General features: G+C 38.2%; 1 protein-coding gene across 3 annotated transcripts in view; it reads left to right on the forward strand.

Moving 5' to 3' along the window:
- Nucleotides 1-22,460, forward strand: part of CSMD3 (CUB and Sushi multiple domains 3) — a 601,317-nt gene that overhangs the window by 562,321 nt on the left and 16,536 nt on the right. For all 3 annotated transcript variants that reach the window (XM_061447844.1, XM_061447845.1, XM_061447846.1), the window contains 6 exons: nt 458-637; nt 4,670-4,843; nt 9,078-9,251; nt 9,501-9,574; nt 20,597-20,708; nt 21,989-22,168. In XM_061447844.1, the coding sequence (XP_061303828.1) occupies nt 458-637; nt 4,670-4,843; nt 9,078-9,251; nt 9,501-9,574; nt 20,597-20,708; nt 21,989-22,168 (894 nt within the window). The remainder of the gene's footprint in view (nt 1-457; nt 638-4,669; nt 4,844-9,077; nt 9,252-9,500; nt 9,575-20,596; nt 20,709-21,988; nt 22,169-22,460) is intronic.

Below are 22,460 nucleotides of genomic sequence, written 5' to 3' on the forward strand. Positions count from 1 at the left end.
CTGAAATTCTCCAGACTCCATTTCCTTTCAGGATGTACCCAAGGAAAAGTAAATTAAATAGTAGATATCGTTTTCTTTCATAATGAAACTGTGAACTGATAGGAAAATTTGAGGGTATCAAAGAGTGGTAATGACATATGGATTATTTCATGCCTTTTTTTTTTTTATTTTATAATTTTGAAATTTTACTGATCCAAATTGTACAGTCCATTGTTTCTGCCGTTGAATATATGCGTTGATATTCTCCAAATGTAACTGTTACACAGCTCCACATGTTGTGTTTGGCAGCTAATTCAGATGACATGTTTATCTGCTCTTGATGGAGTGAGATTTATGATAATTCTACCTTCTCCTTTTTTCTCCAGTAAATTTCTAGTTTTGCCCTATGTTTTTACTCTCTCATATAAATAAATCACATTTAGGTTCTAAAATCTGTTCTTCAACTATTTACTTGCAGTTATCAGTTGTGGAGATCCAGGAGTCCCAGCCAATGGCATAAGATATGGTGATGATTATGTTGTTGGACAAAATGTTACTTATATGTGCCAACCTGGTTATACGATGGAATCAAATAGCTCTTTAATTCGCACTTGTACTAGCAATGGCACATGGAGTGGAGTAATCCCAACATGTAAAGGTACAACATTTATTTTTCTTATCAACTATTTCTTATGTGACATTTACATCCACTGTTTATTGTAATGAGGCAGCAAAAATATTTCAAAAGAAGTCAAAAGTTACTGTTAGTACGAACACACCAAATTTATATTTTTGGCTGCAGGAATGGTGACTGCATCCTTTGCTTCTTTTCCCTTTTAGTTTTTCATGCCAGCATAGTATGTTGAACAGTTCTTTGTAGCTTTATAAAGCATTTTATTACCCTGCTACTAAGCTGAATTAGACAATATGAAATGATGATTTAGCTTTTTTTTTTGCTTGTTAATGTTAGCATGTCATACCAAAAATGACCTTGCATATGTCCCTGGCTTTAGAAAAAGACTGCATTCCTCATTTTTCTGTTTTATTGGAAATTTTTGCCCTCCGTTGAAATTTAAACAGTGACAAATCTGAATGTTACGGAAAGACCACATTATCTGTATCATTGGAACAGTTTTCACTGAGAAACTTGCTGGATAAATCCTAAAGCTTCTCTCTAGAGTAATTTTTCTCACTCTTCCTGATACCACAGCATTACCGTTTTGGCATTTTCTTCCGGGGTTCACACTAAGTATGTCTGATTTCTCTTCTTTTAAAAATTTGTTGGCTAAGTTTGTACTTCCTTTGTTTTCGTCCATCTTCCTTCTGTGTTGTTTTAACAAAGCACAGATACATACCTGCTCAGCAGTTCTCATTTTCCAATCTTGAATTTATTCATCAAAACAAAGTAAATTTCAAATCTCCACCCTGTTTGCAGTTACTCTCCTTGCTGACTAAAGTTCTCCTAATATCTTACCAAGTCCAGTTGAATTCTAATTCACCTCTGACAATATAATTTTTTAAGTTATTTTCCCAACACATTCTTGACAATGTCAGACTTCGCCATCCTCTTAATTAATTTTTTTTTTTCTATTTGTATTGTGCTCTGAGTGAGCCTCAGCTTCAATTACAAAACTGATTTTAAGAACAGAAGAATGACCATACTGGTCCTATTGCTCTAGAGTCTGTCTGTCTGCAAGACTGTTGTAAGCAAATAGCTAGAAGATCATAAGATAGAACAAGTATTTATGACAGTCTCACAGCCTCAAATCCTAGAGGACTACAAGGCATCTAACCGGCAGCAGAAAATCTAACTTTGATTTGATTCAAATGGAGCCATACAAAGGAAGGTCAATTTTGGCTTTGAGTTTTGAGTCTTTCTGATTTTAGGTCATACATATGTATGGCTTGTATAAATACTAAATAATAATCATATAAAGAATCTCTAGTGTTCTCAGAATCTTGCTGTACTTCACACAGGCCTGTGGGAGTGCACTAGGTAAGTTAATAAACCCCATTTATTTGACTGCGTAGTTAAAGGTAAAATATAATATGCAGTAGTGCATTTGAAATGTATAACTACTAGTTCTTAATGTCAAGAGGAAGTGTTAGGCTCTTCTGGTACCATTTAGTTAAGATAACTGGAAAATGAACTAGGCAGAAAATGGATACATAATTTTCGCCATGCCACTGAAATAGAAGTTACAAATCATTCTCTGGCTTTGCCTAGTTGGAAAAGGATGCATTTTCATCTGCAACTAAATATTGAACTATTCAAGCATTGTCTTTTTTGCAGACTTGCATTTTTAATATACTTTTAGGTCTTAAACTGATATACATATTTATGGTTAAATCTCTGACCAAGATACTTAGAGAGACATTCTGCCTTGTTTCTGGGTATTGTTTTGCCTTTTTCACCTCAAAATTCTGATATTAACCTACTTTCATGCTACTTCTGTCTAATTTCCTAATTATAGACCTGTATTTCTTCCTATATGATTCAGCTTGAAGGTTAAAAAATACAGATCTTTTTAAAGGACTAGTCATGAAGCTCTTGGAGAATGCCCACAGATTTGTGCTGCTTGGAGTACTTGTTTTGACTTGCTTTTATTAAAACACCATGAAAGTATGGCAAAAGCTATCATGTCCATTTCTGGGTTCTGGTTGGTTGGTTGGTGGTTTGGTTTTTGACTATGAACCAGAGCAAGAGAAACAGAAAGTATAAATAAAAAGGGCCTTAAGAATTAGATCTGGTTTACTGGTTGGCAGAGGATTATTTGGTAATATTACTACATCCATCATTCTCAAGCAGCCATGCATGATATTCCAGAGAATCTTTATGGTGTAATTAGTTAAGATTCTCTTAATGAGGAGTATAAGAATGGAGAAATGGCACACAATGAACCTTCTGCAGGTCATATTCAGATATGCAGTACTCCCAATCTAGCGCCTCTGACTTATTCTGAGACTGCAAGGTGACAGATGTCTAAACATAAGTTTAAAGGTTATAAGTGCAGTGTTTATTTTCCTCCATTGTTGTGGCCTGTGTTCTCTGCTTTATTTTTAGTCACCACCTTTTCTCATTTGCCCCCACTGTCTCCACTAAATTAAATCATACTAGTTTCATTTCCTTTCTTTCTCTTTTGCTAGCAGTTTCCCTTTTTTCTCCTTTTCTCTTTCTTGTTTATTCTAGTAATTTTGACCTAAATTTCCTCTTTTCCTCTTTTTATTTCTCTTTTCTTTTTCATTTAACTTCTTTTATACTCCTTTTCCTGCACTTTTCAGGTAGCACTTCTCTGTTAGTACACCATTAAACACTGAACAACACTTTTATCTTTGTCACTAGTCATGTCCGGTTGTTTCTACTGTCCTGTGGTATTTTTCAGCCCTCTTTTCTACAACTGAGTAGATGCTTCTATTTTTTTCCTGGGAAGCTTGGAAATGAGAAATTATAGAATCATAAAATCATAGAATGGTTTGGGTTGGAAAGGACCTTAAGATCATCTAGTTCCAACCCCCCCTGCCATGGGCAGGGACGCCTTACCCTGGACGATGTCTCAAAAGGCTCTGTCCAACCCGGCCTTGAACTGTGCCACAGATGGATGGCACATCAAGAACTTCTCTGGGCAACCTGTTCCAGTGCCTCTCCACCCTCACAAAAAAGAACTTCTTCCTTAAATCTAACCTGAACTTCTCCTGTTTAAGTTTAAACCCATTACCCCTTGTCCTATCACTACAGTCCCTAATGAAGTGTCCCACTCTGGCATCCTTGTAGGTCCTCTTCAGATACTGGAAGGCTGCTATGAAGTCTCCATGCAGATTCTCTTCTCCAGGCTGAACAGCCCCAACTTTCTCAGCCTATCCTCATACGGGAGGTGTTCCAGCCCCCTGATCATTCTCGTGGCCCTCCTCTGGACTTGCTCCAATAACTCCATGTCCTCCTTATGTTGAGGACACCAGAACTGTACACAATACTCCAAGTGAGGCCTCACAAGAGCAGAGTAGAGGGGCAGGATCACCTCCTTCGAACTGCTGGTCATGATTGTTTTGACGCAGCCCAGTATATGGTTGACAACACTGAAATACTTATTGTTGGCCTTCTCATTTCAAGAGGTTGCAAATCTTCAAATTTTCTCACTCTAGCTAGAAGCTAGATGCTTTTTGGTGAGGGGCTCTTCATTAAGTAAATACTGACCAAATTATGCTACTTAGAAGCAGGCTTTCAAATCAAGTGTCCTGAAATTTCATCCCTGGGCATTAATATCTATCGAAACATAAGCTGGTTTAATAGGTTTAATAAGAAGAAAGTATTTGACTGTTACTAAGGTAACTAAAGATAATTGTACTCCATGTGGTCTAAACGGACAAACAAAGTAATTTTGTAATAGACCAGACCTCTCTTAAATGTTGTACACTTCATAGTCTCCATACTGATTTTTAGGTAGTCTTCCTATTCAGTTTGTTGCAGCATCCAGTTTTAAGATACTCTATCAATCAGCCACTCTCTCCTAAACAGAGGAAACCAGAAGTACTAACTTCAGGAAATGAGGCAAAAATACAGGGTGGAAGATAGCATGTCCTGACTATAATGTCCTCTAAAAAGGTGAAATTAGCACATATGGTTCTTCTAGTAATTCTGTACACTGGGGATATTTACAGCAGCTGGGCCTAATTATTTTGAATATTATTGCAGCTGTTACCTGCCCAACTCCGCCACAGATCTCTAATGGAAGGTTGGAAGGAATAAACTTGGACTGGGGATTTAGCATTAGTTATGTATGCTCTCCAGGATACGAACTCTCTTTTCCTGCTGTTTTGACCTGTGTTGGGAATGGAACATGGAGTGGTGAAGTACCTCAGTGCTTGCGTATGTATTCACTTTATAATCCTCTATTTGTTTATTCAACAACAGCGCTTTTTTTCATCTTTAAAGTTTTCAACTTTTTTCTTAATTTTTCTTTTTCTCCCCCAGCAGTGACTAAGTTAATTTTAAAGCTTTGTATTTTCCAAAATGACAACATCATTTATAGATTGTGGAAGACACAGGAATGTCTGTAAATCCTTTGTGAGCATATAGGAAGCCTTAAACACAAACACAAAAGAAATATTACAGGCAATGTGTGCCAGATGATCCAAGGCAAAACAAGATCAAGAGATGCTGTCTTGTTTTCAGGCACAGCTACATATAGAACAAGGGTAATTTCATTATGATCTCTATTCTTTGCTCATTACTCATCCTGAACTTTCTCTGATGTCACAGAGGGGCTTCTTCTGCTGGTGATGTTGACTAGGCTCCAGGGTGATTCCTGGACAATTGTCTATATTTCCCCCTACACTAAATTAAGTTACATGTTTTATGCTGTAAACTTTGCTAACCTGAAAGTTACAACCCTGATGGATTTTTATATTGCTACAAACGTCATTGTAATAGCAGATGTGGCTTTTTTGGTTGGTTTTTTTTTTCTTTGTTAGGTTGCTGTCATTCAACTCATTATTTAAAAAATCATTTTAAAGAAGTGCTTGTGATGCTTCTGAGAGACATTTGATTGATTGCACTGAAGAAGGAGGTTCTGTTATTTGCAGAATAGCTATTCTGCTGAAACTCTGTAATGGTCTTGAGCAAGGAATCAGACTGGAAGAGGATCATTTTATATTTGTGGCTGTACAGTTTTTGAAGTTTAATTCAAGCTTTCCAAGTAGCTGAGCTTGCCAGGTAGCTTGCTAAACATTGCAAAATGCAGTTCGTTCTTTTACTAATTTTTTTTTCATTCTTCCTTTTAAAATTGGCTATATCCTACTACTATGAATGCACACTATCTAGATTTTTTTTTTCCTGATGATAATCATCTCATACCACCAATAACAGTTGCCTCATGATTGTGAAACTGTGTGTGCCAGAGCTGGAACATGTTGAAAGGCACTGGTTCTGGAAGAAAAAGAAAAATCACCATTTGTTGTTCAAGTTCTGTAAATAGAGCTCTTCTAGGGTCAACTATACTGTGAACATCAAAGACCATGAAAAAATTATTTTAATAATTTGGGTTTTAGTCAAATATTGAGTCCTTACATGATTTTTGGATACCACAAGCTATTTGTCATTTTTGAGTTTGGAGTACTCAATACTGCAATATGTTCTGAAAAAGGGTCTTCACCTTTAATTTCTATAAAAGATATGGTTAGTACAGAAAACAGTTGCCTGGTAATTAAAGTCTGTTTCATGCAGAGATTACATTAACTGAACATTGTTAATGTGCAATGGTTACCCATTGGCTTGCAAGAAAAATCTATTGGCAGCCGGTGTTTGTCAAAGAGCTCAAACTAGCTGCCATCTGGCAGAAATGAGAGGGAACTGTTGAAAGTCATTCTCAATCAGCAATCTTTAAGCATTTCTTGACATCAGAAATCTAGTTCCCAGCTTGATTCCATAGAGCCTGTAACTGAAGATATGCATGGTATAGTTATAACATGGAATAACTATTCAGAATGGAATATGGTCATGTCTTTGGGTGAGCATTTGTCATCTATGATCTAGTAAATTTGTCTGCTTAATTATTCATATAGCACTTTGAGTAAAGGACTGCTGTTTTTATAAACTTGGCAATAGCAAAAAATATACATAGGCCTATGCCTGAAAACTCCTATCTAGAGATATAATTTGCTCTTATTCAGTTAAATGCCTTTGAAGAAAGAGGCTAGCTTCATAGCTTTAGTGTCAAAGCTCCACGACCATGTTTCTGTTAGTGGATCTCAGAGTCCTTTGGGAAATGCTTCCACTGGCAGTGGGAGCACTCACAGAGTTTCCAGTTTGCTGCAACATTAGTTTGTTCTGTAATCCCCTGTTCCAATATCAGAGGAAAACTGCCGTGTTTTATGATGGTGCCTGGTTTCCATGGTTACTTTTACAGAATACAGATATCCAGTAGCTCTTCAATGATTAGGTAAAGTTGACTGACAATTATGTGGTGGAGTTTATTTAGCTTTATAAAAAAGTAATAATCTTACCAAAAATAACATTTTTCAATTTGAGAATTTTTTTGTTTTTTCTGAGAGTGATTGATAATTTGTGGCTGAAAGGAGCTACTCAAGAGATAAATTCAAGCCTCTGTGTTAAAAATCTGTGTTTAATGTATTTTCAAATTAAGACTCCCTCAGAATTTTTTAATGAAAACATAAATTACAGTCACGATCTGTCAATCACACAATGAGGTTCTCTGTGGGACACTATCCCCAATTCATAGATCTTTTCATAAGTTGGCCTATAATACTGCATACAGTCACATTCCATTTAAAATGATGAAATTGAATACATTTTTTGTATGTTAAATATCAAGCCTTTTTTTTTTCAATAAAGTTTGTGTGCATGTATTTGCCGTACAGTCAGTGTCTACAGAAGTAGAGGGCAGAAGCATTTCATGTGAGCAGATCCTTTGGAAAGCTTAAGATATAAATGACAAAGAGATATTAGAAATGTATTTTGAAGGTGATTGTTTAAGATATGTAATTTAAATTTAATTTGTAGAAGTGAAAAATGGAGCAGAAAATTCCACTGTCTGTGCAGTGTGTCTTTTTAGAATTATGTCATTGTACACATCCAGGTTAGTGTTTTTTGGTTTTTTTTGGTGTGTATTACAGCATTTTCTGATCAGAATTCATAGAGTGTCAGGGAAAAATATAGCCTGATGACACAGGGTTTGCCATAGCTGATTGCGTTTCCTCAATCTATTCAAATACAGCTTCTGACAATAATCAGTACCTTATGCTGCAGAAGACAGACAGTATATTTGCCGGCAGTGCCTTCCCTTAGTTATGCTGTGCTATTAGACATAATAAATCTCTAGGTGATAGGTATAAGTTAAAAAGACCAATTTAAGAATATGTTCTCATCAGTCAAGTTTATCCCGGCTAATAACAGCTTATTAGTGTTTGACTTCTAGATCGACACTGAAATTTATTATGTTGAGAGTTTTTTTGCTAGCTGTACCAAAATGTAAGTGGTTTACTTCCATACATAGCAAATTGTATGCTTCATTGAAGGATGAGGAAGTAAAAATTTGCGATTCCTCAAATCTGTCTGACAAGTATTTAATGACACAAAAATGTTGAACAGTTGTTAGGTGGCAGAAAAAGCAGAAGAGGATGGGAAATTGACATGAAGTTTTGATACATTCACTGATTGCTCTCTATAGGAGGATTTGCATATTGATGTGGCTTGGAGCAGAAGTCAGTTGTGGATATTTGCACCTTAATAAAACAAGTTGTGTAACTCTGAGTGCCAACTTTAAGCTACTGACCAAGCCCACTATGTAGGCATTTTGAGCAGCTAGCAAAACTCCTGCAAACTGAAGCAGACTAGACTGGCTACCTAGTTTCCCTCTGAATTCCTATTAAATGTTTCTTTATTTGACCTGTTGTCGTGGTTTAAGACCAGCCTGTCACTGAGAAACTATGCAGCTATTAGCTCAATCCCTTCCCACCCACCCTCTGCCCCCCCTCCCCCCCTTTCTTTCCCCCAGCTCCTGGTGGGATGGGGAGGAGAATTGAAAGAATGTAACTCCCACGGGTTGAGATAAGAACAGTCCAGTAACTAAGGTATAACACAAACCACTGCTGCTACCACCAATAATAATAAGGGAAATAACAAAGGATGAGAGTACAACCTCTCACCACCCGCCGACTGATACCCAGCCAGACTGAGCAGTGATCTAACCCTTCCGGGCAGCTGCCCCCAGTTTATATACCGGGCATGACGCGCTGTGGGATGGAATACCTCTTTGGTCAGTTTTTCTCTGCTTCCTCCCAGCTTCCCCTCCTCCCCGGCAGAGCATGAGACTCAGAGAGTCCTTGGTCAGAGTAAACATTACTTAGCAAACAACGAAAAACATTCGTGTTATCAGCGCTGTTCCCAGGCTGAAAGTCAAAACCACAGCACTGCACCAGCTACTAAGACTGAGAAAAATGACTACTGATGAACCCAGGACACCTGTGTTTAATAAAATAAATATAAAATTTGGAGTAACTGTATCACCAAGTTCAGGTAAGTGTTACTTTTTGTGTATTTTTATAAATGACACTTTCCATTTCTACCATGTCTTTTCTCATAGCAAAGTTCTGTGGTGACCCTGGAGTACCTGCTCAAGGGAAAAGAGAAGGCAAAAGCTTCATCTATCAGTCAGAAGTCTCTTTCAGCTGCAATCCTCCTTTTATTTTGGTTGGCTCCAATACCAGGATTTGCCAAGCAGATGGCACGTGGAGTGGATCTTCCCCTCGATGTATAGGTAAGGTTACAACTACATTATTGAGATTTCTTGAAATGCTTATTATTCATTTTCCTGATGAGTCAATCTAGGAGTTTTCAGCTATTATCCTGGTGTTATTCTATGCCCACTAAGAATCAAGAAACTATTTTTGTTTCTCTCATAAACATAATGAATGTTGTTGAACAAGCTCAATTTTGTAACACATGTATCATTAAAATACTGTAATTTATTTTGTCTTTATTGTCAATTTTTTTTTTTTTTTTAAAGAACCTACTCGCACAGCATGTGAAAATCCAGGAGTCCCAAGGCATGGGTCACAAAACAACACATTTGGCTATCAGGTAAAGTATACTATTTTTTTTTAAACTTGCATATTAAAATATTTTTATACTCCTCAAAGTCTAGAAACTTCTGATTGGAGTTCCAGAAACTGCTTACAGCTTTTAAGAGCTGGTTGCTGAAGTTGTTGTGGTTCGTTATTTCTAACTGTCCCTATTAGCACTGCACTGTGTAAAACCCTGCTTGGTTTCAGCTTGAAGGAGTTCAGCATCTCCCCACCTATATAGAAGTGCTCCCTACTGTTTATCAAGTAAGCTTTTTTTCCTTAAGAGTGTGTATACTGTATGCCAAACTTCTAGTGTAAACATACTCTAAAAAAGCAGTATTTGTTTTGTTTGTGTTTGTTTGTTGTTTTAGTTTTTGGGTGTTTTTTTCTTTTTAGAAAGCAATTCTTTTTTTTACATTTGGAAATGATGTGACTGCTAATGAATCACAGAGTCATAGAGGCTGGCAGGCGCCTCTGAAAAGCTTCTAGTTAAACCCCCTTCGCAAAGCAAGGTCAGCTAGGGCAGGTTGATCAGGGCTCTGCCCAGGTGGTTTTGAATATTTCTGAGGACGGAGACTCCCCAGCCTCTCTGGGTTACCTGTTCCAAGTTGATCACCTTTACAGTGAAAATGTTTTTTCTTATTTTTAAACAGAACTTCGTGAGTTTCAGCTTGTGTCTATTTCCTCTTGTCCCATCACTGGGGACCACTGAAAAAAAGTCTGTCACTTTTCATGCCTCACAGTAACTTTTAATACACACTGATAAGATTCCTCTTGAGCCTTTTCTTCTGCAGGTCAGACAATTCCAGTTCTTTCAGCCACTCCTCATATGCCAGATGCTCTTGCCCCTTAATCACCTTTTTGGCCTATCACTGCAGTATGTCCCTGCCTCTCTTGCGCTGGTGAGCCCAGCACTAGACCCAACACCCACTTGTGTCTCATCAGTGCTAAGAAGAGGGGAAGAATCACCTCCCTTGTGCTCTGCCTGATGCATCCCAGGAGCCTATTGGCTGCCTTTTCTACAAGGGTGTGTTGTGGCAAATGATGTTTACGTATGCTTCTGTTGGGAACAGAATTGAAATTTAAAATGTTTCTGAATTTTTGATTTTCTGAATCAAACAAAACAGTGACATCAATGAGAGGTTTATGGGTGAATGGTGTAGAGATGCAAAAATGAGCCCTATAATTTGCTAGGAGTCTGATAATGCAGCTGCAAACAAACTAAGAGAAAGTCTAAACAGCTGTGTTTGGTGTTGGGGCTGAAACTGCAGGCATGTGACGAGGACTAGAAAGAAGAGTAAGCTATCTGCTCCCCGGTTGTATGTGTTGCCTGTCTAGTAGCAGGAGTTAAACAAAAAATGAAGATTACAAAAAAATCAAGAAAAGGCTGATTAAAATTTGCAGAAATTTACAAAATTAAATTAGTTTTAAAAACAAAGGTTGCAGCTAAAGACTTCCAATGTTCTGTGTCCAAAAAAGCATTTGATTTGACTTCTTGTGATCTTTATGCAACACTCCTCCTGCTTAGTGATTGTTTTAGTTATCTTTGGGTTTTCAGTTTCTTCTAGATCACAATCATATGCAAGTGGTGAAAAGTAGTCTCAGTTTTCTTCAGGAAATAGAGCACTGGTTTCTGCCAAGATAGAGAATATGCAGGGGCAGTCCTTGGGCTAACTTTCATTAGGTGTAATACAACATTATGCTAGAGGGCAACTAAATTCAACTGTGTAAGAAGTGAATCACTGCAATGACCATTTTCTAAAATTTTCTTGTCACAGTTGCTCTGACATATTAACGAGCTTTCTATCAGTGAAGAAGCTAATGCAGACTTTCTTATTTGTGGTGTAGTTGTAGTCGTGAATGAAAGTATCACTCACAGCTAGCATGGAACTGTCAAAATACCAGGCTAAATGTCAACTAATAAATATTTTCTAAAAGCAGTGTTTTTGCTGGCAGACTTTACAACCTTGATCCCACAGTTTTAAGTTTAGTGCCTAGCAGATTTAAACTGTATGAACTATAGTCTCCTTACCTAGACAGCAACTTTATCCTCATACTTGTGTAGTGAATTTGGGTTTATACAGTAACTAAATGTCTGCATGCAATTTCTGGGTACTCTAAATGTGATTGCTTACTTAATACAGAAAGGGTAGGAATATCTTTCATCATTCGTACAGATGAAGCTGAATTTAGCTCTTTATTGGGTGGAAACAACAGTGAAAATGATTGGTGCTAGACAAGTTATTGTCTGTAGATCCTGGAAAGAAATATTACATCACCATATATTCAATAATGTTATGACTCATTTAAACCACAAATATACTATAAATTAATTGAATTGTGCTATAATTAGTTTGCTGTATGAATTACTTTTGCCTTCATTCATAGCAGAAAGGTAAAGAATAATTCTGAATTATACCAAAATACTGAAGATGAGATAGCTGTGATTTTCTTTTGTCTGATGGATCCATTGTCTACCATTTTAAACAATAGAACAAAAAAGCGTATGTAAAATTCAGCAAAATGTTTTGCAGTCGGCAAATGCATAACAAGCAGCTGTTACTGTTGAATATGGAAGACAGTTTTCTGACTCTGTTTTGTTTTTTTTTTTCTCATTTGGGGGTTTGGTGGTTTCTTTTTGTTTATGTGGTTTTGTTTTGGTTTAACTCAAATACTTCACTTTTTAAACTGAGTGACTTAAGTAACTTAAGTTTTAAATTTATGTCCCTGTCTCATAAAAATTTCCAACTGTAGCCTCACAGTAGAATTCAAGTTTTCCTATGTGGAGTTCTGTTTTAAGTGCTTTTCAACAATTGACAATACCTCCTCTTTTACCTGATTATATCACTAACTGTCACTTGCTTTTCACAATACTTATTTCACATTGTGAACTTCCACAGCACTGGGGGATTTGTCTGGTTGTTTCTCCTAGTCTTGATTATCTGTTTTCCTGTCTCATTGACTTCACTGAAAGTTCAGGTATATATAGCATGATTCCAGGTTTGACTGAAAGGCATATCAAAACCTGACACATTTAAGTGGTGTTTCAGTGGTTAAACAGGAGCTTTGTAACACAGAGGTAACAGAATTTTGCATGGCTTTTACTGTTCAGTGTTGAATTCAGCAGACAGAAGCAGATCAGGTTCAAGTAATATCAAGTGGTTTTGATGTTCAAGAACATCAAGTGTTCAAGTAACATCATGTCGTGGTTTAAACCCAGTCAGGTAACTCGTTCACTCACTCCCCCTTTCTTTCCCTCCCCCTACTCCCGGAGGGACGGAGAGGAGAATCAAAAAGAATGCAACTCCCATGGGTTGAGATAAGAACAGTTTAGTAACTAAGGTATAACACAAATCACTGCTGCTACCACCAATGATAATAATGATAAAGGAAATAACAAGGGAAGAGAATACAACACCTCACCACCGGCCAACCGATATCTCGCCCCCCCCCCCCCCAGCCCGACCAAGCTCCGACTGATACCTCCTCCAACCCTGCAGTCTCCCGGCCCTTCCAGCTCACTCCCAGTTACATCCTGGGCATGATGTGCTGTGGTATGGAATACCTCTTTGGTCAGTTTGGGTCAGGTGTCCTGTCTCTGCTTCCTCCTGGCTTCCCCTCCCCCCTGGCAGAGCATGAGGCTCACAAAGTCCTTGGCCAAACCAAAACACCACTCATATCAGCTCTGTTCCCAGGCCGAAAGTCAAAACACAGCACTGCACCAGCTACCAAGAAGGAGAAAAATGACTGCTACTGCTGAACCCAGGACATTATCCACCCCTTATTCCATACCATTCACGTCATGCTCAGATCCCACATTTGCAATATACTCTTATCTTAGTGCATGGACCAGTAGCTATAAAGCTGCTGAGTCCATCTGGTCCATGATGGCAGGCTCCATCTCTTGTAACAGTCTTCCAGAGCAGGAGAGACTGTGTGCAGTGTTCACACTCGTGAATAACCTGGGCAATAGTGTCCATTGCTAAGTCCACCCCTCGATCATGAGTCCATCTCTATGTTGCATCTCTGCTCTGATGGCCTGAAGTGCCATGGGCCCACCAGGCTCAAAATAATTCACTGTCCCCTTCAGCAGTTTCTGCAGCTTGCTGCTGGGGACTCCATACAGCTGCCTTCCATCTCCGATGCTTCCAAAGCACTGGAGGGGCCCAGTGGACTAGATACTTGCCCATACTGTCCCACACACCCTGCCACTCATGACTGTCCAGCCTTGGGGAAAATCTCTTGGTCACCCTATATCGTCGTCTAACCCCAGACAAGACCCAAACCTGACTCTGCTTAACTTTTGAGATCAGACAAAATGGTCGTGGGTAGCACACAGTCTGTGTGTGTGCCAACATGCTGATCCCCATCACAGTCAGCAGGCAGGTCCCAAGGATACCCAAAGGCCATTGAAAACCTTCAGAACTCTCACACGATGCTGCTGTACTTGTCACTGGGGCTGGTGTAGCTGCTGTGCTTGCCGGCTCTCCCACCACCAGCTTCTCTTTTTCTGAGTCCAGCTCTTCCTCCTCTGCCTTGCTGGGAAATGCTGCGTGGTCTCCTGCATCCTCCTGGGGCTCGGCGGGCGGCTGCCGGGGAATGCTCCCGGCTGTCGCGGGGCTGGGCTCGGATTCGGGGCTCGGTTCCTCCGCAGGGCTCGGCTCCTCTGAGGGTCTCGGCTCCTCCGCCCCCTTCTCCCTCTGCTCGGCAGCCGCCTCCTTCCGCTCCTCGACCGCCCCGGCTTCCCCCACCGGCAGCCGTCCCCTCGCCGCCTCCGGCCCCGCTCCCGCCGCCGCTTGGTCCCCGGGGCCGCTCTCCCGGGCCGCTTCGGCTGCCGCCGGCTCTCGAGGCCGCTCCCCCTCAGTTCCCCGCAGCCTCACGAAGATGGAGAGTAGGGTGAGGGCCAGGACGGTGAAGAGCAGCCGGACGGCCAGGTACAAGTCCTCGGCCACGTCCGTCCCGCCCTGCTGCTGGAGCCCGCCCGTATTACAAGCCATTGCCATAAAGCACAGTGAGACAAGAACCTTAGCCCAAGCCCCACACTTGACAAACACTAACACAGCAAATACCGGCTCTAAGTAAGTTACAACATTCTGAAGCTGTGAGATCAACAAGAACAACTCTGAGAGCCAATAAATCAGTATTGTGATGAGTGACTATTAATCCGGTCAGATCTGTTGTTATCTCAACCCTTCGTGCCCCACGTTAGGCGCCAAAAAGAACTGTCGTGGTTTAAACCCAGTCAGGTAACTTGTTCACTCACAACCCCCTTTCTTTCCCTCCCCCTACTCCCAGAGGGACGGAGAGGAGAATCGAAAAGAATGCAACTCCCACGGGTTGAGATAAGAACAGTTTAGTAACTAAGGTATAACACAGATCACTACTGCTACCACCAATGATAATAATGATAAAGGAAATAACAAGGGAAGAGAATACAGCACCTCAGCACCAGCTGACCGATAACTTGCCCCCCAAGCCCGACCAAGCTCCGACCGATACCTCCTCCAACCCTGCAGTCTCCCAGCCCTCCCGGCTAACTCCCAGTTACATCCTGGGCATGACGTGCTGTGGTATGGAATACCTCTTTGGTCAGTTTGGGTCAGGTGTCCTGTCTCTGCTTCCTCCTGGCTTCCCCTCCTCCCTGGCAGAGCATGAGGCTCACAAAGTCCTTGGCCAAACCAAAACATCACTACCAGCTCTGTTCCCAGGCCGAAAGTCAAAACACAGCACTGCACCAGCTACCAAGAAGGGGAAAAATGACTGCTACTGCTGAACCCAGGACACATCAAAATACCAGTTGAGTGCTCCTGGGATATCAGGCATGGCATGTAAATGACTAGCATCACCCATTTTAATTGTTATCAGTATGTACTTCTAGGATGTTTACCTTTCATCTGAGTATTTTTGATTTGACAGATGCACCATAACAGTGTGTTACAATGAAGACAAACTATCTTAGAACTTGGTGAATGCTGGCTTCATCTGTAATCTGGAAAATAAATTACTCCTTGGAAAGAAACTGTGGTTTTGAAATACTTTTTCATATATATTGCTAGTAACAGAAAAATGCTTATAGCACTTTCATCTTAAGCTGTTGTAATACAACGTACTACTAAATTGAAGAACAGTTTAGAACTCCTTAGACCAACCGGTCATATATGTAAGATTTATTACTCCTCATACTTTTCCAGCATATGTTTTTGTAGAAATTCAGCTATTTTCCCCTACATTAAAGCTTGAAGAGAGCCAAACAGCAGTCTGAATTTAGAAAGGAAAATAGCCACATTACAGTAGTGGTAGTTCTGTGTAAGTTCTTGGGTTCTGTTTTATGAAATGGCATATGAAACTTGATCTGTAGATGTGGAGCAACCCTGCAAATACTCTCTCTCTCTGAATGTAATGCTTATAAAAACGTCAGAGTTGATTGAAGTGTAGGATGAAATTCTAAGAGAAGTGCTGTGCTACCAGTAGTCCAGCTAATATAGTTGTCTCCATTAACACAGTTTACATTATCACTGCATCAATGAAAATGAAATTTACACCTTATCAGACACCACACATTTTTCCTGGTTTCTTCTACTTCTTGGGATCCTGAGGTCTCTGGCTTCAGCCTGGTGTCAGCGAGGTGTGTTGGTATCAGAATCTGGAGTATGTCACAGGCAGGAATTTTTTCCTTTTTATTTTGGTCCCTGTAATTCTTGTTTTACCTGGGGTTATTTACAGTTTTTCCAACACACTTTTATACTGCTCACCATGCAGCTTCAAATTATATTTCAATCTACTCTATAAGGCACGCTTCACCTCAGTGATACTTGCCCCTTTTAACCCCTGAAACCTGATTATGTCCAAGTCTGCATTTCTTTAAAAGACCATGGTGAGTGTTCACAGCAATGAAGTCTCCAGGCCTTTGCTATCATTCCAGTTTTGGGCCTGTAATTCTCTACTGCATCACACTAAGGATAAATAGCTCATACTGCACATAATAGCTTCTTGTTACTACTATGGATATAAAAATGTGGTTTATCACAAAAAGATAAATGAAGGCATAAAAATAATTCATAAACAGCAGATCACAAGAAAATTTGATGTTACAGCTAAATCAAATAAACAAAAAAAAAAACCCACACAAAAACCAACCAACCAACCAAATCCCACAAAAACAATAACACACACATGCCCACACCCCCAACCCCCACAAACAAACAAACCAAACAAAAAACCTAAACAAAACTCCAGGCAGCTTAAGACACTTTCAGACAAAGGAGTCCTAGCAAACTCTGCCCAGAGGACTTGCAATCTCAATAGCCTGTTGCTATTGTGGCATTATTGCCTAATAGTGGCAATAGTGTATTGCTGGGCTACTAAACTACAGATACAGCAGACTTAATGAGTTGTGTTTTCATTCACTTAAAATGTGATGCTAAAAGATAGTGAAGAATAACTGACTTGCCATTAGCCTGTCGATCCTTTGGCAGGAATTGCTGGGGATGGAGAAGCTTATTAGGCTTCCTTCTTTGGTAAACTGAAGTCTAAGGAAAAATTGAATCTAGAGTAACTCATGAAAGCTAGAAATATCTTATGTTCATTTAAGGAGTATAAGAAATAATAAGGGTAATAATTTATTATTATTTTTATAAATATTATACATTACTATAGTGTAATTTTGTTTTTTTTTTTAAATAGAGTACTATCCTTTTTTTTTATAAATGGATGCACAATTATATTTACGCATTTTCTTCTTGGGCTGCTATTTCTCCTGTTACAGAACAGCACATACATGGTCTTTGGTTTTTAGCAAAAGGCAAAGTTAGTGATGTTGATTTTGGTAATATCTAAACCATAGCAGACACTATGGAAAAGCAGTATACAAGGAAAGCTTTCTTTTTCTTTCAGGATTGCATTCAAACACTGTTGTGTTATGCTGGTTTGGTACACTTCCCTAAAACAGGAGATTATAGTGAGCAAAGATATTTCAGCTGTTTCCCCAGCTCTCCTCACTAGTGCTTCTGTTCGAACTGTATAAAAAAAAAAAAAATTGAACTCAGAACATCTTGGACTGGGAATTTAAGACCATGGAATGCTGTATTGTAGCGCCACCTGGTGCCTCTTGCACAATAATATTGTAAAACAGACTTTCCAAAAAAGTAATTTAAAAGTTTTAGGAGCAGGGAGCTAGGGAGCTGGATTTTTTTCCTTTCTTTTTTTTTTTTTTTTAATTTGACTAGCATGGCAGCATTTCTAAAAGTATCTTCATCCCTTGGCTGTGGGCCTTGCCACTTACTTGGCAACTTGATATATTTCTTTATCTCAGTGGTATATTTCTACTACTAAAGACTAAAGAAGTGGCTTGATGTTTAGGCAACCAAGCTGCAGTAAAGCCATAAGGTAGGCAGAGCTGCAGTGAAGATGGGTAGACAGTGGAAAACAAAAAAATCTGTGCATTTCTTTGTTCTGCTCTTCAAGTGAACAGGTTTCCTTCAATATATCTGTCCAGCAGAAAACACCAGTCATAAAGGACTAATCCAAAGTGATAAATAGGCAGCTACAGAAGACTGAGAAGTTAAATAAAATAAAAAAAAAAAGTTCCTTCCTTTTTTCCACTGTTACCCACTGAGTCCTGTAGGTCTGACTATTATGGACATGATTGTCCAGTTCTTTCAACTCACAAAGTACGATTTTTCTGATGAGTAGAATTACAATACACTGATTTTTACTGTGTACACGGAATTCATTTTTCTGATCTATTGATTTTTTTATTCCTTTAAAGAGATTCTATACTATGACAGATTCATTTTAGGTAATACACTCCTAAGAAGTAGATGAAAATTTCAAGATTGCAGTTTTTTGATTAATTCACTACTGCCCATATTTACATGATGTGGAGCTGATAGATGAAAGATAATCGCATTGTAAGAAAGAACTGTTGAACTCTGAAGAGAAGATGCAGTTGTTGTTTTGTTTTTTTTTTTAAAGAATGCATCACATAAGGTGTTAGTTGAAAATAAATGCAGTAGCATAACTAAGGAGTTAAAGCCCTACAGTAGCTTCTTCTGGAGTTGCTATTGACTGTTGAGTCTAAATCTCTAGCTTAGTTACAGTTTATAATTAGGTAGCTGAGTATAAGTAGCCAACTAACCTCTTCACCTCATTGGCTTCCATGATGCACAGCTACTCCACATCACAAAACAATTATATTTTTTCTTTGATGTTTTATATTCAAGGAGATCAGAGTCAACTTTGAAATAATGAAGTGGAAAGAACATTAAAGTCCTATTCTCTTTATTAAGAAACAATGTTTAATAATTAAACTGAGGTTTGCTTTTGGTGTGGCCAAGGGTGAAAGGGTACTGATTTTAAAGCCAATGTTGAAGTATTGTATTCCCTAAAAAACTAAACATTAAACAAGATAGGTGTTCTTTCCATAGCTGTGAATGTAGATCACTTTGATAGAGGCAGGTTACTGAAATGAATAAATATTTCATAAGACTAGTAATTGTTGTAAAGTAGTATATTGGTGTTGGTTGTTTTAACCAAGTTCTTTACCACACAGAAAAGTACTTCTATTTCTATTTGGTACAACTGCTAAAACTTGTATTATTTTCCCACTTTGTGCTTAATTATGCAACTGATTTAGTGCATTTTCTTCAAAATCTTCTAAAAGTAATGACGTATTCCAGTGAGCACATAAAAGAATTAAAAAAAGGAATTTTAAATCATGTACTGTGTTGAAAAGCTATTATCTGTAGTTCATGGATTATTATTAAATTTATTCTGATGAGAAGCTTGAGCTGGAATGGCATACTGCAATAAACTTTCAAATGACTACTTCTAGCAGTGAAACACTGTTTCCCAGAGCTAAACTGTTGTGAAGAAGTCCAAATTTTACCTTTGAGCATCAATTTGAATCATGTTATACATTTAAACAAAATAATAATAATCATCATCATCCAACACACACACACACAAAAAAAACACATTAAAAAAAAACAACAAATAAACAAACAAACAAACCAAACCAAAAAAAATCCTAAACACAGAACCATAAATGTGCTGTCACATCGAGTTCAAAATTTTCAAATTCTTGTTTAAACATGAGTTGATAAATATATTAATACAGGTCACTGCAGAAAAATAGATGTGATCTTTGCACTTTAATATTTGAGTTAACCACTCAGAGCATGTGATAAACTACTGCTAGAATGATATACTTGTAACAGAATTTCCCTGCTCTTGAGGGAAACTGAGAATTATTTGCATTTTCATAAATGTCACCATAACTGGACATACTGAAGAAGTTTGTGCAGAAACTGTTGTTCACTAAAGAATTCTATTTTCCTTTTCATGCAACATATACACACAATAATAATAATTAAAACCTCATCTCAGATGAATTGCTACTGTAAATTTTAATGTACTTGCATTCTGGTTTCTATTTATCCACATGATATAAAAAACAATTCTTTTTTTACCTCTTGGCATCAAAAAATTTAAATTGTTATAGGAGTATTATAATCCCTGATGTATGAGATAGTTTTGTTGGCCAGACCTTGCGTGTTCTGATGAAATATTTCTGATTATAATTTGTGAATTCATTCAGCATTTCACAAAGGGGGTTTAATTCATTAAATGTCCAACAGAATCTATTGTTAATTTTATCTCTGCCACTTCTCTGGTCTTCTGCAAGATTGCCTAACTGGTTCATCCTTGGTTGAGAGCTACAAAGCCACATTAAACTTGGTTTCCAGATTCACAGTGCCTCAGCTATTCTGGGCCAAAAGCAGCACACCGGATATACTACAGGAGATGAAATTTCGATTCTCTTCCATAGAGGATTTCAGTTGTTGGGAGAGAATTTTAATAAGTATGAAACAAATTTTAATTTCATATCAAAATGCTCTGTGAAATTACTTTCTACAGCAGGAGCATCACAGTTTATTGAGGCTGTATTGTGTGGAGGGGTTTACTATCGAATTTGAAAGAAATAAACCAAGTGACATTTTCTAATAACAATATCACTGTATTTTCTACTTTTCAACAGGTAGGAAATATTGTTCAATTTCAGTGTAAAAAAGGACACCTTCTCCATGGCTCAACAACACGAACTTGCCTTCCTGATCTTACATGGAGTGGAATCCAGCCAGAATGTATATGTAAGTAAATGATTGATAGATTTTTGATCAATCATTTTATCTAGGATATTTAGTTACCATAACACTGCTATAAAGTTAATTCATATAGCTTTAGTAGCTTAAAGTTAATAAAAAATTACATTACTATCTTACAGAAGCTAGAAATATGGTTTTGCCTATAGAATGAAATGAAAAGCACAACATAAAATAATAACAGACAGAATAACAGTCAGCTCTTCATCCAAAGGGATGCTGAAAATAAGTAAGAGGGTGCAACCCTTCCAAGGAGAAGAGGAGATGGTGAGAACAGGATCATGCGGGTAAAGCGCTGCAGAACCCTAACTTCTACCAGAGCATACAATAACTAGCAGTCTAGTAAAGACTATGAGTTGTTTCTCAACTAAGGAATCAGCATATTTTAAGAAGGGGGAAAAAAGAGGGTTGTAACTCAAAAGTTTTGAATCTGAAATGGAGAGAACATGCTTACTTGGGTACAGGAAGTGATATTTAATTTTTTAGATCTTTTACACTTTGATAAACAGTGATAATTTGCTGAAGGTATAACGTCATAGTTAATCAGCTGCCAGCTGTATTTTTCGGAAAATAGCCTCACCTTATAAGATCTGACCTTACAGAATCACTTCAGTGTATGGAGAGCTTATCCACAGAAGAAAACAGTTGGTAATGTTTCAGTTGGTGCTAGCAGTACCCCTAAGCAAACAGCAAATCAGTATCTCAGTGTGTTGAAAGATGAGGTCTGATCTTGGACATGTGCTGGTTTTGAGATAACACAAGACTTTCAGGTTCTGGCGGTTGTTAAAGACATAAGACACCGTCATGAGGTTAGGAATAGTAATTAATTTTTCTACCTGATATTTAAAACTTGCCTCATCTACAATCTTTCATAGTGTTTTCCAAATGACCCATTTATTTACTGTTATTCAATGCTACACAGATATCATAAGTCATGTAAGTAACAATCTATGATTGCTTTTAACTGTGGTAAGATATGTGCTGTATATGTTTGCATATGCAGAAAATTTTTTTTGGTCATGCAAGTACCTTTAAGTTGATTCTTGATCCCTTAAAATTGAAAGGTCCATTTTCAAGATGTATTTACAGGCTCAGGACAGTAATTTATAGGTTGCATAGTAATTTTTAATGTGAATTTAAAATGTATTAATATTTTATGCTTAGTGAATTTTTTTTTATTAGTTACCTGTTAGAATGGGTATAGATTATTTTTTTTCATAAATATTTTCAACATTTTAACTGAAGGATATTTTATCTTTTCTTTGTAGCTCACAGCTGTAAGCAACCAGAAACACCAACTCATGCTAATGTTGTAGGAATGGATCTTCCCTCACTTGGTTATACATTGATTTACACTTGTCAGCCAGGCTTCTTCCTGGCAGGAGGATCAGAGCATAGAGCCTGTAGGTCTGATGGTACCTGGACTGGGAAAGTTCCAGTTTGTGAAGGTAAGCTCTTCTGTTACCACTGCATCTGTCATCTCTCATATTTCAGTGATTTTCTCTACTTGCAGTCCAATAAGTTAAGGGAGAATGGTGAGAACGAGGAGGGAGAACATCTGAAAGCATAACTGTAATCCTTTCCCTGTTGTGTCTAATGTACTTGTCGTTCATTTGCATGTTCAGATGTGTCAGTTCTAGTTGCTATTCTGGAAGCCAAATATTTGTGTAACACCTACTTTTAGACTTCTGACTGAGTCAGATGTGGATTCTGTTTTTGTAAGCTCAGTGGAATAAGAAT

The sequence above is a fragment of the Pezoporus flaviventris genome, unplaced genomic scaffold, assembly GCF_033815535.1.
Source record: "Pezoporus flaviventris isolate CSIRO_AGI_PZ_B2104156 unplaced genomic scaffold, CSIRO_AGI_Pfla_v1 ptg000007l, whole genome shotgun sequence".
Lineage (NCBI taxonomy): Eukaryota > Metazoa > Chordata > Aves > Psittaciformes > Psittacidae > Pezoporus > Pezoporus flaviventris.